This window comes from Ambystoma mexicanum, chromosome 4q (genome assembly GCF_040938575.1).
Source record: "Ambystoma mexicanum isolate Mex_15411 chromosome 4q, UKY_AmexF1_1, whole genome shotgun sequence".
Classification (NCBI taxonomy): Eukaryota; Metazoa; Chordata; class Amphibia; order Caudata; family Ambystomatidae; genus Ambystoma; species Ambystoma mexicanum.
Window position 1 is genome coordinate 585,940,524 of NC_090928.1, and position 15,337 is coordinate 585,955,860.

At 47.4% G+C, this 15,337-nt stretch overlaps 1 protein-coding gene across 1 annotated transcript in view; it reads left to right on the forward strand.

Moving 5' to 3' along the window:
- The first annotated feature begins 657 nt into the window (after positions 1-657).
- AKAP12 (A-kinase anchoring protein 12) overlaps positions 658-15,337 on the forward strand; it is a 561,266-nt gene continuing 546,586 nt past the window's right edge. Inside the window, exon 1 of the mRNA XM_069608131.1 lies at positions 658-1,052. Coding sequence (XP_069464232.1) covers positions 903-1,052 — 150 coding nt within the window. The 5' untranslated portion in view covers positions 658-902. The remainder of the gene's footprint in view (positions 1,053-15,337) is intronic.

Here is a 15,337-nt window from a genome sequence, read left to right on the forward strand (position 1 = left end):
CGCTACCCTACCAGTCGAAGGAGTTATACTTGTCAGGCTGTGCCCTTGCCATTTTTATGGTTGCGATCAATACCAGTAGTGAGGCGCTGAGCAGGAGCTGTATTCGCTACTCTACCTTGAACTTCTACAGAGTAGTAGTCATTTCTGCACAAAAGGACACTTTCTTGCCTAACTGGCCTTTCTGTAGTTGCCACCTTTAAAATACAAATTACAAGGGTGTTAAAAGGGCACTTGACTGTACTGGTAAAATGGTAAAATATAAGGTCAGAGTACAGAAAAAGGCAAACCTGCATGTAAACACCAACGAACATTGGATTATCGATAAGCAAGTGCAGAAAATGCATCCGATAGCTCGAATGTATAGAAATCTCATCGGTTAGGCTACGCCAGGGCGTCCCCAGGTGAGCCCGAGGATTTTGGGGTGCATTGTGTGTAGAAGTTGAGCTTCCTGCCTGTCCTCGGGCGTAGCATATGCGTGGTCCTAGGAAGCAGGGCACGGAGCTCTGGGAATTCAATGTATTCCCTTCTGCAGGCTGCTTATCTGCCCGATTTGATGCTGCAAGGCGTGACCCAAGGCTGGGCTCATGTGATGGAGCCGGGGGAGTGGAGGGAGGTGATCTGTCTAAAAAAAAAAAAAAAAAAAAAGAAAAGAGGAGAGCGGCAGAAGGGAGAGAGTGTATGCGGTTGTGTTGGGCAGACGCTCATTTCCATCCTGCGTTTCTCCGGGGAGTGCGGAGGTTCAGTCCCTGAGGGTGACTTCTTGGCGGGATATTTGGGACACACGCAGTGCACAGCAACTGTCGGATACATCATCCCTGCTGTCATCATCTACGCCCTTGGCCCAGCGTATCCCTTTATCGCCCCGCTGCCCAAAGGACCCCTCGGTGCCGAACAGCCGCATCATGGGAGCCGGGAGCTCCGCAGAGCAGGCTGCTGGGGTCGGCGAGGAGGGTCCCGGGGCGGCGGCCCTCGCTGAGGCGGCGGATCCCGGGACACCGCCGGAGCTGCTGGTTCTGCTGGAGGAAGAGGAACAGGCGCCGGGCGACGCCAAGGTAAAGAAGAGAGACAGACCAGAAGCCCTGGCTAGGCTTAACGTGCATGTGGGAAGTTGGCGTACAGGTGAAATTTGGGCCCTGACGAAATACTGCGCAGGCTGCGGCGCGCCCCCTCCCCGGGGAAAGTTTCCGGAACAAAGCGCCGCCACGGGCGGGGCCGCTGCTGCTGACAGTGCTGGGCGCTAGGTGCGGTTCGGGGAGGATGCTGCGCACAGAGCCCAGGAGCTGCTGCTGCGCGCTGCCGCCTGCCGCATCACTTGCCAGGGACACTCACAGGCTGTCCTTGGGAGTGCAACGTGCGCACTTTACTATTGCAGACAAAAAAATAAAGACGGCATTGCCGCATGAGGCATTTTTTGGGTGTTTTTGTGCCCTGCGTTTGAGGATGATCTGTGGGCGCCGCACTTGCACTGCCCCTTGCCGCAGGCCGGCTCTCCCGCAGCAGGTGCACGTGTAGCGGCCACGCCTTGCTCCTGCTGCAGACCTGGCTCTACCCCCGCCCTCTAACGGTCGCCGCGGCTGCCTCTGCCCAGCGCGAGGACGGCGGCTCTGCGCTGCCAGGCACGCCATGTCCTCACACATTGTGGGTCGCTCGTGCTCATTTTACAAACTACCCAGAAGGAGATCCTCAAATGAATCGTTGCCACCTTGACAACTACATTTTTTGACACCGCGTGCTTTGCAAAACACGATATTTGTAGAAAGCTACACAGCTGTCAACCCATCAAAAGCTGTGATGAGGTCCCCTGACACTGAAATGCTGGCTTGCCTCATATGACATTTACATTGAATATCCCCTCTCACCCTGAGGTTTGTTCATGCATGAACTCCTATTGACCTATGGAAAAGATGACACTAGGTGGGAGGGTGGCAGTTAGCCCAATATGGGTGACACGCAGCCTTTAAATAAGGGCGAGTTGCGCATTCCCATAGAACTTCACTTGACTTAATTTGATGGATCAAAGCCGGAAACGAGACCCCTTTTGACAGAACATTTCTGTCTTGTAGGGCAAGAGCAACTTCTTGCACTTTCCGGTCCTGCTCGGGAGCAGTAGGATAAACCCCTCCGCCTTAACTTCGCCTTTTGGAAGTGGTGCGTATGTATTCTAGGCAACGCCCAAGACCCACAGATGCCAGCGTCCAAGAAATGCACACGAGCCATTGATGAACCCCTTAAATGATAAAGCAGTGCTTGCGGCAAATCCCATCTTCCAAACACAACCTGGCCCGGCCCGGCTCCATATACAATATACACCATAGTTCTCAAAGTAAAACATGAGTGTGCATGTAGGAACCACCTTCTGTACCCGCAACAACTCAGCCACAGTGGGCGTTTGCCTTCCTGCCTCACGACCCCCCCATCTGGTGCCACCGTCCCTGCTTAGTGCTATCAGCAGACTGGGCCAGATCAAGAGGAAGGGCTCCTAAGCCCCCCTAGCTCCCCAGGACACCTGCAGCAGGTGCCTTGCCACTAAGATGGACTTGCCACCCTCGAGTTGCCTAATGATGGCCCCCAGTGAGGGGAGTGGGAGAGGTCAGGTGGGTGCCTCATGAAGTCTGCAGGGCGAGAGCTGTGGCACCCGGCGCAGAGCATACCTTAAGAAGTACACGCACCCAAGAATATTTAATATTTAATTTTTGCTCTATAAAAAGTGAAGAGACATAATCTTTGGCTAGAAAATCCCAGGGAGACTAAATAAATGGGAAACATTTTAATATTTGCTTTCTGCAATGGGTTTGCAACCTCATCTTACTTACTCTATGACGTGCATTGAGCACAGTGGATTTTTCACACTAATGTGACATAATAAATCAAGTCTCTCCCCCCTTCATCAAAGAGACGCAGTAATGTTTTAATTTTCTGTTTGTTTTACTCCTGATTAAATATATATAGCTTATTTGCATGCCCACAATGCCTTGCTGTTGTGGCTCAGAACTGGTGCTGAACTTCCAGCGGTGGCTACTAGGTGGCATTGTGGAATGTGTGACTTGGCTCAAATGGACTTTCCATATATATATAGGCAGCAACTATACAAACCTGCATCAACAGTGATTTTCCTGACATACTGGTTGGCTTCAAGGGTCATCTATATTGTTGTGTTTAATTTTAATCGGCAAACCCAAGTTAAAATAATGGTCTTACTACCAAATAAGTCGATGAAATTCAAGCAGCAATTCCAAACATCCAACACAGGGGCTAGAGTAAATAAAATAATAGGCTAAACATACGGTGGCCAACTTTCAAAACCCATTTTTAAAGTGGCCTGTCAGATCGGCGCCAAACGTCATAAAAAGCAATCTGAGCCACGGTAACCGCTGATTTTCCTCCTCTGACCCCTGTAGCATCGGGGATGGGGGCTGTAGCCAAAGGGATGCTAGGTTGTGGGCAAGGGCCGGCATGTTGACCTGCTGGTATCCACGTATTTATTAATTGAGATGCAGTGAGGGTGATCGAGTCCCGGGGTGCCCCCAGCCGGTGGTACACTGGTGACAAAGAGAGCAGCCTGTGATGCCTATGTGCGCAGCGGACCACGTCAGGTCACTGTTCTCGATCTGAGAACCAGGCGCGGTGGTGATCGAGCATTGGCTTGCACGCAGCAGGCGTGCATATCCCGATTGAGTCTGGAAGGCGGACCGGCAGACCCGGTGCCACAGCGGTTTCGTAACTGAGACAGAGCTCGGAGCTGTGGCGGGCATAAAACGGAAAGCTGATACAGTAAGGAGGGGACACACATTAAAGTGCGTGAACCGGTGGTGCACGTGCCAATAGGCGGCCACCATCTGGAGGGTACACAGACTTCTTTGAACGGTACAGTGAATGCGGGAAGACAGAGCTGCCTATGCAAAGTTCGTGGGTGGCTAGGAGGAACTGCACATTATCCTGCCAGCGGTGTAGCTCCAGTAATATTCATGTTACCTCATTTTGCTTTGAAAAGCACGTACTCCACATACATCACATTGACTTTCAGACCTGTGCTATTCACCCAGAGTGATTCAGTCTACATCAACATGTCTGATCTAGATATTTCTGCTACTGTCCCTGTCACACCGCAGGTGCAAGAACAGCAGAGGGTCCAAGAATCCATGCAGTGCAGTTGCCTGGGGTGTTTGATGTTACCGACACCAGCAACATGGGGTCCAGCTGGGCCTGATGGATCAGGGATTTTGATCTCTATGTGTGTGGTATGGGGTCCATGGTGGACAACAGACAATAATGCTTACTGAAGCTAACGGCGGCCCCAGCTACCAGAGACATTATAGATGAACTGCCGCTGACTCTATAGACACCATTCAAGGATTAAAGACGGCTCTAGCCACTTATTTCATACCACACACAAGTGTGGACTCTGGAAGACATGTGTTTCACACTACAAAACAGCAAAAAGGTGAAACCATGGACGCCTTGGTGACGAGACTTTGCATCAAACTTAAACACTTTGGGCCTCATTACGAGGTACGAGGTAGCCATGGTGCTATTACACCCTTACTGCATTCCGGGTCCGGGTTCCCGAAATAGGGACTTACCGGGTCATTCCAACCTTGGAGCCCCCAGAGGGCTCAATGGGAATGGGGATGGAGTTAATAACGGTACCGCAATTTGCGGTACCGTTATTAGCTCTGAAGTCCCTTAACCGGTCCCTTCCATAACGCCTGGTAAAAACCAGGTGTTAAGGAAGGGACCTTGGAATAGGGTGTTAAGGGATTACCGGCACCGGTGTCCTTACCGGTGCCGGTAATCCCTTACCACCTACCTCGTAATGAAGGCCCTGTGACTTTAACGATAATTCTAACACCGAGGCCTTGCGATCTCAGATACTTGCGGGGTGCGAATCACAAAACTTCAGGAGGAAGCTGCTGCAGAAATCGAGGACGCTAGAGGAGATACTGATGATGGCAAGAGCAGAACTGGTGGTGGAGTCACAGGTGGAAGCAATAGGCAACCCAAGGGGCATGCACATGCACCCAGAGATGGTTAAAAAATTGTTTGTTGGGAGTGCAAAGAACTCAAGGTGAGCCATTTTGCTACAGATGTGGTTACGAATTTCCCCATGATGGCACATGTCTGCAATAGGACAACAATTCTCACCATGTGGGGGGCGAGAAGCTCTTCAAGGCGGTGTGTGGGATGTTTAGAAGCCTGGGAAAAGGAGACAGCGAAAACGGCAGCATGACCACTCCTAGAGGGAAAGCACCAACCACGGCCTTAGAGACATCCCAGATTGCAGCCGAAATTAATGGACAACACTGCGAAGGGGGCCGACGAGAGCGTGATTCAAGAGACGACAAACCTGGAAAGGATCGGAGAGAACATGAACAAATGATGGATCGGCGAAGATATCGGGTCTCATCCTCTCAGCCAGTGAGACGCTCCAGACGCCATGTGAGATATATGGCCGAACAGCCATCATCCGAAATGGAGCTGAGCTCCTCAGAAGGGGAACAAAAGCTGAAAGGATATGTATACGCTTTAGACAATAAACAAGCCACAGAACACATCCCTGTGCTGCTCATGCACCAAAATGGTTGTCAGACGGAATTTGTAATAGACACTAGTGCCACAGTGAATGTCATTAGTGAGCACATATGTCAGACTCTTCCGCATGCACCAAGTCTTTGCCCATCTGAAGTGGACATCCTCTTTGAAGTGCCTAGAATAATTTGAAGCAAGATATATATATATGGCGCAAGAAAGGAGGATCCGGTACATGGAATCGCGTTGACGGGATGCGGGTGCATTCTAAGCTTTAAAACCTCTATTGACATGGGTCTAATCCACATAATGTACACAAGGATGGTCAACCTATACATTCACACTGTGGACAAGATTGACCAACTTTTTCCAACACTTTTCAAAGTTACACAACAGACAATGCAAACTTCCACATCGATAAGGATGTAACACCGGTGGCACAACACTATAGAGGCATCCCGGTAAATATACAACATCAAGTGGAGGAAGAATTCCATACATTTCTGGAACAAGACATTATTGAACCAGCTGTGGGTCCCACGGCATGGGTGCCACCCATTGTGCCCATTCCGAAGAAAGGCTCTGAAGCCATCAGACTATGCATGGACATAAGACAGCATAATCAGGCCATCAAGAGGGAACGGCACCTGACTCCTCACATCACAGACGTGGTACATCTTCTAAATGATACCAAGATATTTTCCCAAGTAGACCTGAACAATTGATATCAACTGCTGGTCCTGAGCCCTGAGAGCCACTACATCATAATGTTTGTAACACACCTTGTGCTATATAAATACAAACGACTGAGTTTTGGAGTCTCGTCAGCGGCAGACATTTTTCAAGTAGAGATACACAATGTGATAAAGCACATTGCGAATTGCATCAATTACAGTGATGACATTTTGGTGTTTGCCACAAACGTGAAGGACACCGGGGGATTGTGTCGAAGATATTGTTCCCTACCAGGGTCAGCCACCACATGAGGGATAGTTAGCTTTGGTTGGAGGGAAAGTACATCCACATCATACGGCTCTTAAAAGGAATCTAAAGTTAGCTATTGATTCCTGGACTCCTTGTGTGTATTCAGCCGATGGGCCTTTGGTCCAGGTTTATTGGTCCATTTGGTCCTATTTTGGATTTTGTGGCCTACTGTACTCCCACCCGCCCCACCGCCCAGGATTTTCAGACCTTTCGTCTTCTGGAGGAAAGATAATGAGCAAGAATAGAAGAGGATGGTAAAGTAGGAAAGAGATGCTACAAATACAGGGAGGTCTGTTCCAACACTATTTAAGACCTTTAAATGGCACTCTAATGTTGGCTGCGTCACTCTTGGCTGAGGCCCGGCAGTGACAGAATTATAATTCTCGAGTTTGACATGTGTCCGAACAAAACAGCCAACAACTTCCACGACTGGTCAAGCTCTCGCTCGAACCCCTCAGGCATCCAACATTACATTGCATACTAACTTATATTTCTGCAGATCTGCCGTGGAAACACAACCCAATTACTGATATTCCCGCCTCCTCCCCTTCACAGAACCGTGGCCCACCGAGCAGCACTGACACACACACGTGCTATCACACAACATTCTTCCCTCCTGTGTTTGTATCTGTATTTTCCGCTTTCAAATGTCCAGCTTGATGTTTTGTTTGGCATCTCATTTCATTCTGTGACTGCTGTCAGAGGCCAAAGCGTACATAAATTATAGGCACTAGGTAAGTATGAATTGCAACACAAAACGTATGCTTTCAAATAAAAAAAATGTATAGGCCACAGTCAAGGATGAGCACTAGTCTTCATAACAAAATCCATCTACTTCCAAAAGCAGAGAGAAAAACACGGCGCCTTGATATTTGTGTCTGGAGCTGCGATGAGGTTGCACGTTCTTTTGGGTGGGAATATTTTGCAGCATTACGGTGAGTGCGGCGCTCTCCTCCCGGCTGGCACGAGGACGCTGCGCCTCGCGCGGCCCTGAGTCACGAAGGGCCCAGAGTAAGAATGCAGCAGGCAGGCGTGACATGGCAAAATGCGCCGGTGAAATTCATTGGACAAGAGAGTCCTCTCAGGCGCCCGTGCGCCTGAGAAAATCTTTCTAAAATCAATACACGCGCGCCACGCATGACGCGGCTGCCCGGCCATTGGGAGCGTTACAATGACAGTTTCCCCAAATGATTTATATCTGCGTATTCCGTGCAGGGGCGGGCGGGGGAATTATAACGGGGACAGGTATCTGTCGAGTCAAGCGTTGGCTGAAGCTAATTCCGGGAGCTGGTTGTGCGAAACCATTTTGATTGAAAAGAAATATTTCAGTGTTTGCTAGGGTGCAGTTAAAAGAGAGCTTCTGTCTACAGAAATATAATGTTCTTTGTAAATTCGTTCTGTGATTCAGTTTACAATGGTGTGCATTGCAATACACATTCCGATATTTTCATTCCAGATTTTCTTTAGTAGTACTGCAGGAAGTTTGCCAATATACAGCCACGAGAATCTCTAAAACGTTTTAAAACGTGTTTTAGTCTTATGTAATATTCAAATACAAATACCAATGTAAAAATGTACAGGCATAAGTAACATCTTGCTGGGACATACTGACAACAGTATTTTTAAAAAAATATAGTGAATCCATATTTCTCTGCAACTTGTTGTTGTTACTTGCGCACCTCCTGGGCTCGTCAGGCCAGGCTCCAGGAATGTTCATCTGGGTGGTCCAGGTTTGACATCAGGGGGGCCCAATTTCTATTCTATGTCAGCGTTTGAGTCCCTTAAACAAAGTGCTGGCATTAATCCAGATTTCCCAGGTCCGTGATCTAGAAGAAAATGTCTTCCCAGATCCGGACAAAAATACATTTGCACCGCGCTATAAAAAACAGCACAGAGCAACAGTTGCAACATCAATCTACCTACCGTCCCTTGTCATCTGCTCCTCCCGTTTCTATATATCCACTTCTCCTTCCCCTTTCACACCCAATCACCTTCCATCAGGTCAGGCCCCCCTGACCACCATTCCCATTTACCCCCAATCCCACCTACCCCAAAAACCCACACCATGGTCCTCATTACAAGTTTGCCGGTCCGGAAATAATGGTGCCGGTATGCTTACTGGCACTGTTGTTTACGGACCGGCAAACTGCTGGAGTCGCTGTGTCTGACAGGGCATATCCTGCCGGACGCAGCAGCCAGGGTAGGCAGACCGTCACTGAAGCACCAGCACCGTTAGCAACAGTGCCGGTGCTTCCGTGGTCCCCATGCCCATGAGAATGGGGGCTTACAATTTATTGGCGCCTGACTTTCCGGAATGCCGGGGTTGTAATACCCCAGTGTTTCCAGAAAGTCTGGCGCCGGTAAATCATTAAGGGTAGTACCAGCACGGTTATCGCCGGACTCGTAATGAGCCCCCATGTCTTTCTTGGCCTGGCTGGGGAGAATCAAGGGTGATGCTTCCTCCTCCTCTGCGAGGACTGCGCAGCGAGGCCCCCAGTCTTTGTTCCATCTCAGACGGTGCACGCCCCACAATGCCACCCTAAACAATGTGGCTACTCCCAGCAGGCCCAGAAAGGGGTGCTTTTTGTACCGCCATCTAGTTGTAAAAGACAGCCCCCCCTCTCCAGAATACTGACGCAAGGAATAGAACATCTTGTTTCTTACAAAATTACATTTCGAAGCAAAACCTTTTATTTTTTTGTTACATTTTTGAAGAACACTTGAATTGAGTTGAGTGCACGAGGGAGTGGTAGCATGTAGGAGAGAGAGCTAGGGTTGGGGGAGTGGGATCAGTAGACTGACAGTGCAGGTTGACGTGTTTCCAGCTTCCTGGTATTGCTCCCGGTGGGGCTTGGCAGGGAGGAGAGGCGCTTCCTCCCCTGCCATGCCCCTGTACATCAATGTCTAGTACATACTGTTTATTGACAAGGGGGGTCCTGGGCGTCTATCTGCCAGACATTAGTCTTAGTTACGAGAGACTTACTCAGAGTCTTTAGCTCACTATCTTTCACAGAGAAGAAATATCCCAAACATATCAGTCTTTGTCCTGCCCTGGGGAAGTCCAGCACCAAAATGCTAGGAAATTCTCCTCTGAACAAGAGTACCAACAGCATCCCCAGACACTGTTTCGGTCTGGTTGGACCTCATCAGTAGGGAGGAGCTGTGCCTCTCTAAGAATAGTGAGCAAGGTGTCCACGTCTGGATACCCCTAGTAACTTAGGATGAGACCCAAAGTTACTTAAATATGCAAAGTGACAAGGGGGTCCTGGGAGTCTCTCTGCCAGACATTAGCCCTGGTTACGAGAGACTTACCCAGAGTCTTTAGCTCACTATCTTTCACAGAGAAGAAATATCCCAAACATATCAGTCTTTGTCCTGCCCTGGGGCAGTCCAGCACCGAAATGCTAGGCAATTCTTCACTGAACAAGAGTACCAACAGAAACCCCAGACACGTGTTTCGGTCTGGTTGGACCTCATCAATAGGGTGGATCTGTCCCTCTCTAAGAATAGTGAGCAAGGGGTCCACGTCTGGATTCCCCTAGTAATTTAGGGTGAGACCCAAAGTTACTTAAATATGCAAATTAACAAGGGGGTCCTGGGAGTCACTCTGCCAGACATTAGTCCTGGTTACAAGCTCCGACCTACTGATGAGGTCCAACCAGACCGAAACACGTGTCTGGGGATGCTGTTGGTACTCTTGTTCAGAGGGGAATTGCCTAGCATTTCGGTGCTGGACTGCCCCAGGGCAGGACAAAGACTGATATGTTTGGGATATTTCTTCTCTGTGAAAGATAGTGAGCTAAAGACTCTGGGTAAGTCTCTCGTAACCAGGACTAATGTCTGTCAGAGGGACTCCCAGGACCCCCTTGTTAATTAGTACATACTGTTTACATGCTGGTTAGACAATATGCAATTGTCCATGATGGCTTTTTGTTTGATGTGTTTACTTTGATTTGCTATTCAATTTCACAATTTTGTTCAATATATGTAGCCTGATATTTTCAAAGAATGGTGCATGTGTGTTCTTGGCAGGTCCTGACACATGCGCTGCTCATCTATTAAACTGAGAGTGAGGCTTTTTTGAAATAACTTATACTGTGAACTGAATGATTACATTATTGCCCAGGATCACACGCTTTGGTTAAGCGGGATAGCCAGACTTTGAAAATTGCTTGAAATTTAAATATTTGACCACACATCCTCCAAGCTCAAGTTGGTACAAATATGTGTTGAAGTTTGGTTTTGAATACCTAAAATAATACTCAATTTTCTACAATTGCTTTAAAATGTCACATAATAAACCAACCTGAAAAGGTCATCATTGTAGAAACGTGTTGATGAAAAAGAGTAAGGGAGTCATTTTGTGTTCAATCCTAAATTGCACCACTCCTGTTTGCAGTTTTTTGTAAAAGAGCACCTCCATGCAATTGTAATTGTTTCCACCAAGTACTGATATAGTAAAGCATAAAACACTGGTAAATATCGCCTTAGATCTTCACTTTTCCATTATGTGCCTGGAAAAGTGTAAATACCTCCCACAATTAACGATTGTGGGAGCCAACCACAAAGGTTTCTTTTGGAATCTTTCTGCTTTTACCAGTGTGAAAATGTCAGGCGGATTCAGTAGGAATTCTTTGGTTTTGCACCAACATAAAAATACATGCTCGTGGAAAACCAAACAGATTCGGCAGGGGGACCTTTAAGAGCAGGCAAACTTGTTAAGTCTGATATGCTCTCCAACTCCGCCTGCCACACCATCCAAATTCCTGCAGTCCACAACAAGTGGTGATAAATGCTTTTAGCAAGGCTTTTTCCACTTTGCTTTACTTGGAAAATGATCCACTATGATTGTAGCTTTATTTTCCCCATCCTGAATGATAGCCTACAAACTACAGCATAAACGTTAATGAGCATTTGAAAAAAATCTGATAAGAGTACCAACAGCAACCCCATACACATGTCTCGGTCTGGTTGGACCTCATCAGTAGGGTGGAGCTGTGCCTCACTAAGAATAGTGGGCAAGGGATCCACGTCTGGGGTTGCTGTTGGTACTCTTGTTCAGAGGAGAATTGCTTAGTATTTCGGTGCTGGACTGCCCTAGGGCAGGAGAAAGACTGATATGTTTTAGATATTTCTCCTCTGTGAAAGATAGTGCGCTAAAGACTCTGGGTAAGTCTCTCGTAACCGGGACTAATGTCCGGCAGAGGGACTCCCAGGAACCCCTTTGTTTTTTTCACCTTTTGATTTTACTCCTCTATGCTCCAGAATTACATTTTTGTTACTACCAACCTTATTTTTTCACTTATACTTAAGTTGTTATTGCAGCAGAATATATATTTTCAATGTAATGTGTAAGGGACCCCAGTCGATTGATGCACCTTCTGCAGACATCTGTGTGAAAGCAACATCATGTTTCATTTTTTGTTTAATATAGTTAAGCATTTAATTAAGTATGATGTGAAAAAATGCTATATTCCCAGAACAAAATAAACATGCTTTGAATAACGGAAACCAACTTTGTGATTTTAGGTTTGAGAAAATAGTTGTAGGCCTGCTTAAGTAAGTGTGCTTGAGTATGCTTGATTAAGTGTGCTACCTCATTTAGAGGTGTGAATGGCCCTTCATCTCCCTGGTCCTTTGTGCTTTCATGTCTGTGAGGCATAGATCATTGTACAGGGCAAACAAACAAATCCTGTCCGAGCTTCCTGCAGTGCAGCCTCTCGCTAATCTCTCAGAAGTACCTGCTGCACATTTAGAGTGAAATGCACAGCACTGGTGATTGTAGCCAGATCTCGGGAGCGGGCCAGAGTCATCGCTGGGTGAAAAAAAAGAAAGAAAGAAGCGCCTGTGAGCAAACTATAACTTCCGCTGGTGACCTTGTGAAAGGGGTCACAAGAGGGAGTTAAAGTCCTCAGCCACGACCCGGTTTTATTTATTTATGCAATGTTTTTCAGATACATCGACCCAGATCATTTATTTATTTATGTAATGTTTTTCAGATACCTGTATCCGACAAACATTGCATAAATAAATAAATACCCCTATTAACATTGAAACTATCACACACGATGCAGCCACTCAACTGCTTTCAGAGGGGAGCTGCAGGAGCTGTGCCGGGTGTGGTTCAAGTAAAAGAAAACTTTGCTTATGGCAACAGAAATCACCCTGTTTGAATAGTACCCAAGGGAGAGTTTTGTTTCAATAAAATGGGATGCAAACTGTGCATTTTAAAGAATATTTACTCAGCAACACTGGTCAAAACTATTATCCGCATAGTGAAGTAACTCATCACCAGTGCCATGGAAGTGGTTTAAAGTGGAATTGATGTATAGTTTGGAAAAGAAGCAGCATGAAAGAAATAGCGCTGTTTAAAACTATTATTTTGGACATTTCCTTTGATCAGAGGTCAACTGCTAGCTCCGCCCCCCTAAACCCTGCCTTCTCGGGCACTGCCCACTAGGGGTGTCACGGTATTAGTTTTATGATGGTACGATAACCTTCTTGCCAAATGACGGTATATCATGGTTATCGCAGTATAGCAGGTGGAGTTAACTAATTTTAACAACTATTTTCTAAAAGGTCATAAATTGTCAGATTTATCATCACAAACAAAACCAGGCACCCAGGTCCAGAATTGGGCTTTTCAACATACTTTCGACTGAAATGCCACCCTTTGCTTCCACCAAACACAAACACATGTGTGGAGAAGAGGAGGGGGGGGGGGGCTGCTGCAATTGGCAAAGCAAACTGAATAGCTTTTCTTAAGTGGTCATTTAGGCTTTTAGCTCCCCCACTGGCTACTGGTGAAGATGAACATGTTGCCATCTTGATAACCTGCATGCCACAGATCAATGGAGGCTGATGGTAGTAAACGCTTGTCCGCATACACATACACACGCACACACACTCTCTCTTTCTGTTACAGCCTTTAGTTTACTTACGGGCCAAAAGGTGTTCAGTAATCACGGACATGCTACCCTTTGATATGGCAGCAGGGAATACCCACAGAGATGAGTGAATTTCGTGGTGTGACTTATTATATGTAAATTCAATGATAGAACCAGGGAAATCCTCCATTGTCATATGTTTAGCAAACATCCATTATAAATATATAAAACCCAAAACCGCCAACCCAAAGTAAACCCTTTTCCTTCTTGGCACTGTATTTATTCTTCCTATTGCTAACATATTGATTTTGTGTCAGGCACGTGTGGTTTATGGAATCGCATTCAAAACTGCTCCAACTGAAACTACTTTGCAGACGGCACATCCAACATTGCAAGGCCAAGACTGCGCAGCACTTGCTTACTGCAGCCTTTCCAAATCAGATTGAAAAGCACATTTAATGATATAAACGGTATACCGGCATAAACAATGTGATGGTTATTATTGTTCAATTAAGTGGTTCACGGTATCTTTAAGGGTATACCGTTATACCGTTACATCCCTACTGCCCCCCCCAAAACTCCATCCGGACTTTGTGGGATCCCCCTCCAATTTCTTTCCATTTCCACCGCTGAATATGCCCCGCAAACCCCAAATTCCCCACTCCCTTGGGTCCCACATTCAAGGTCTCCTTTCTAGGGGGGGCCAGGGAGTGGCCTTGGGGGAGGGGGCTGGCCCCATAGGCCCCTATGCTGGAGCTGGGCCTGGGGCTAGTGCCAAAGTCGTGTGTGTCACCAAGTTAATAAAAGATGCGCACGGCTGTGTGTGTTCCAGTTAGTACCCAGCAATGTGTCTTTGCGTTGTGTGTGGGCTCCTGGGTTTGACTCCGGCCGCCGGCCCTTTGAAAAAGCAGTGTCAGAAGCATCTCCAGGGGGCCCGCAGTGGTCTGAGAATGACTCAAAAGCATTTTGAGGCAGGGAACAGACCAGAGAGCTGTTCCTTAACTCGAGGGTTGCAAGGGAACACCAGCCAAGGTCTCCTTGTTCTGCCTTGCGCAGCCGGGAATGTTGCCAGATAGTACTTGCAAGGGCTAACACTTCTAGTGAGCAGGGTCCTGGTTCCATTGTGGGGTCAGCAGGTTGTTCTTGTCCACACAGCAGTTCTCCTCAAAAGTTCTTGTGGGAGAAGTGAGGCAATAGTCTTTTTCCTTTTTTGTAGCCTTTATCTTCACCTCAGTGGCAGAGGACTTTGGGCATATGGTACCCCGCTAGAGGTCGCTATGAAATCCTTCTTCTGAAGTCCAAAGATGATTCAATTAAAGAGGTGGCCTCCCTCCCTTAAATGGTCACTCTGCCACAACAGATTGGTGCCCTTCTAGCCTTCTGTTAAGGTCCAATCCTGTCTGCTGTGTGCAGAGTCTTTTCTCTGATGCTGTCATTTCCAGAGTGCTTTGTCTGCAAGAATTGGGAAGAGGGCAGGGGAAGTTTGGAAGCCCTGGGAGATTCCAAGAGGGTGAGACCCTTCTATTTACAGGTGCTCCTCTCCTGGCTTTTCTCACTCTGCCCTTTTTTCAATATGCCCCGCATGAAAGAGTCTCTAGCAATTACCACCCTGATGTGATTTCCCTCTGACTGGCAGAACCTCTCCTGTCTGCCTTGTATTAAGGAGTCTCTATTAATTAACACCCTTGTGTGATTTCGCTCTGGCAGGCAGAGTCTGTCCTTTGAAGCATGGGGCCTCTCCCTACCCCCTGGGGGCAGACCCTGTGCTCCTGGAACATGACACGTCTTTCTCAGAGGGACAACGTCTTCATTTTCTGGGGCTCAGCCCAAATGTTACGTTTTGGTGAAACTCAGTCCCAGAAAGTGAGTACGGAGGAGGCCCTGACAGTAGCGTCATTAGAAACCAAGCTGACATAAAATGACCCAAAACGTTTTGACCA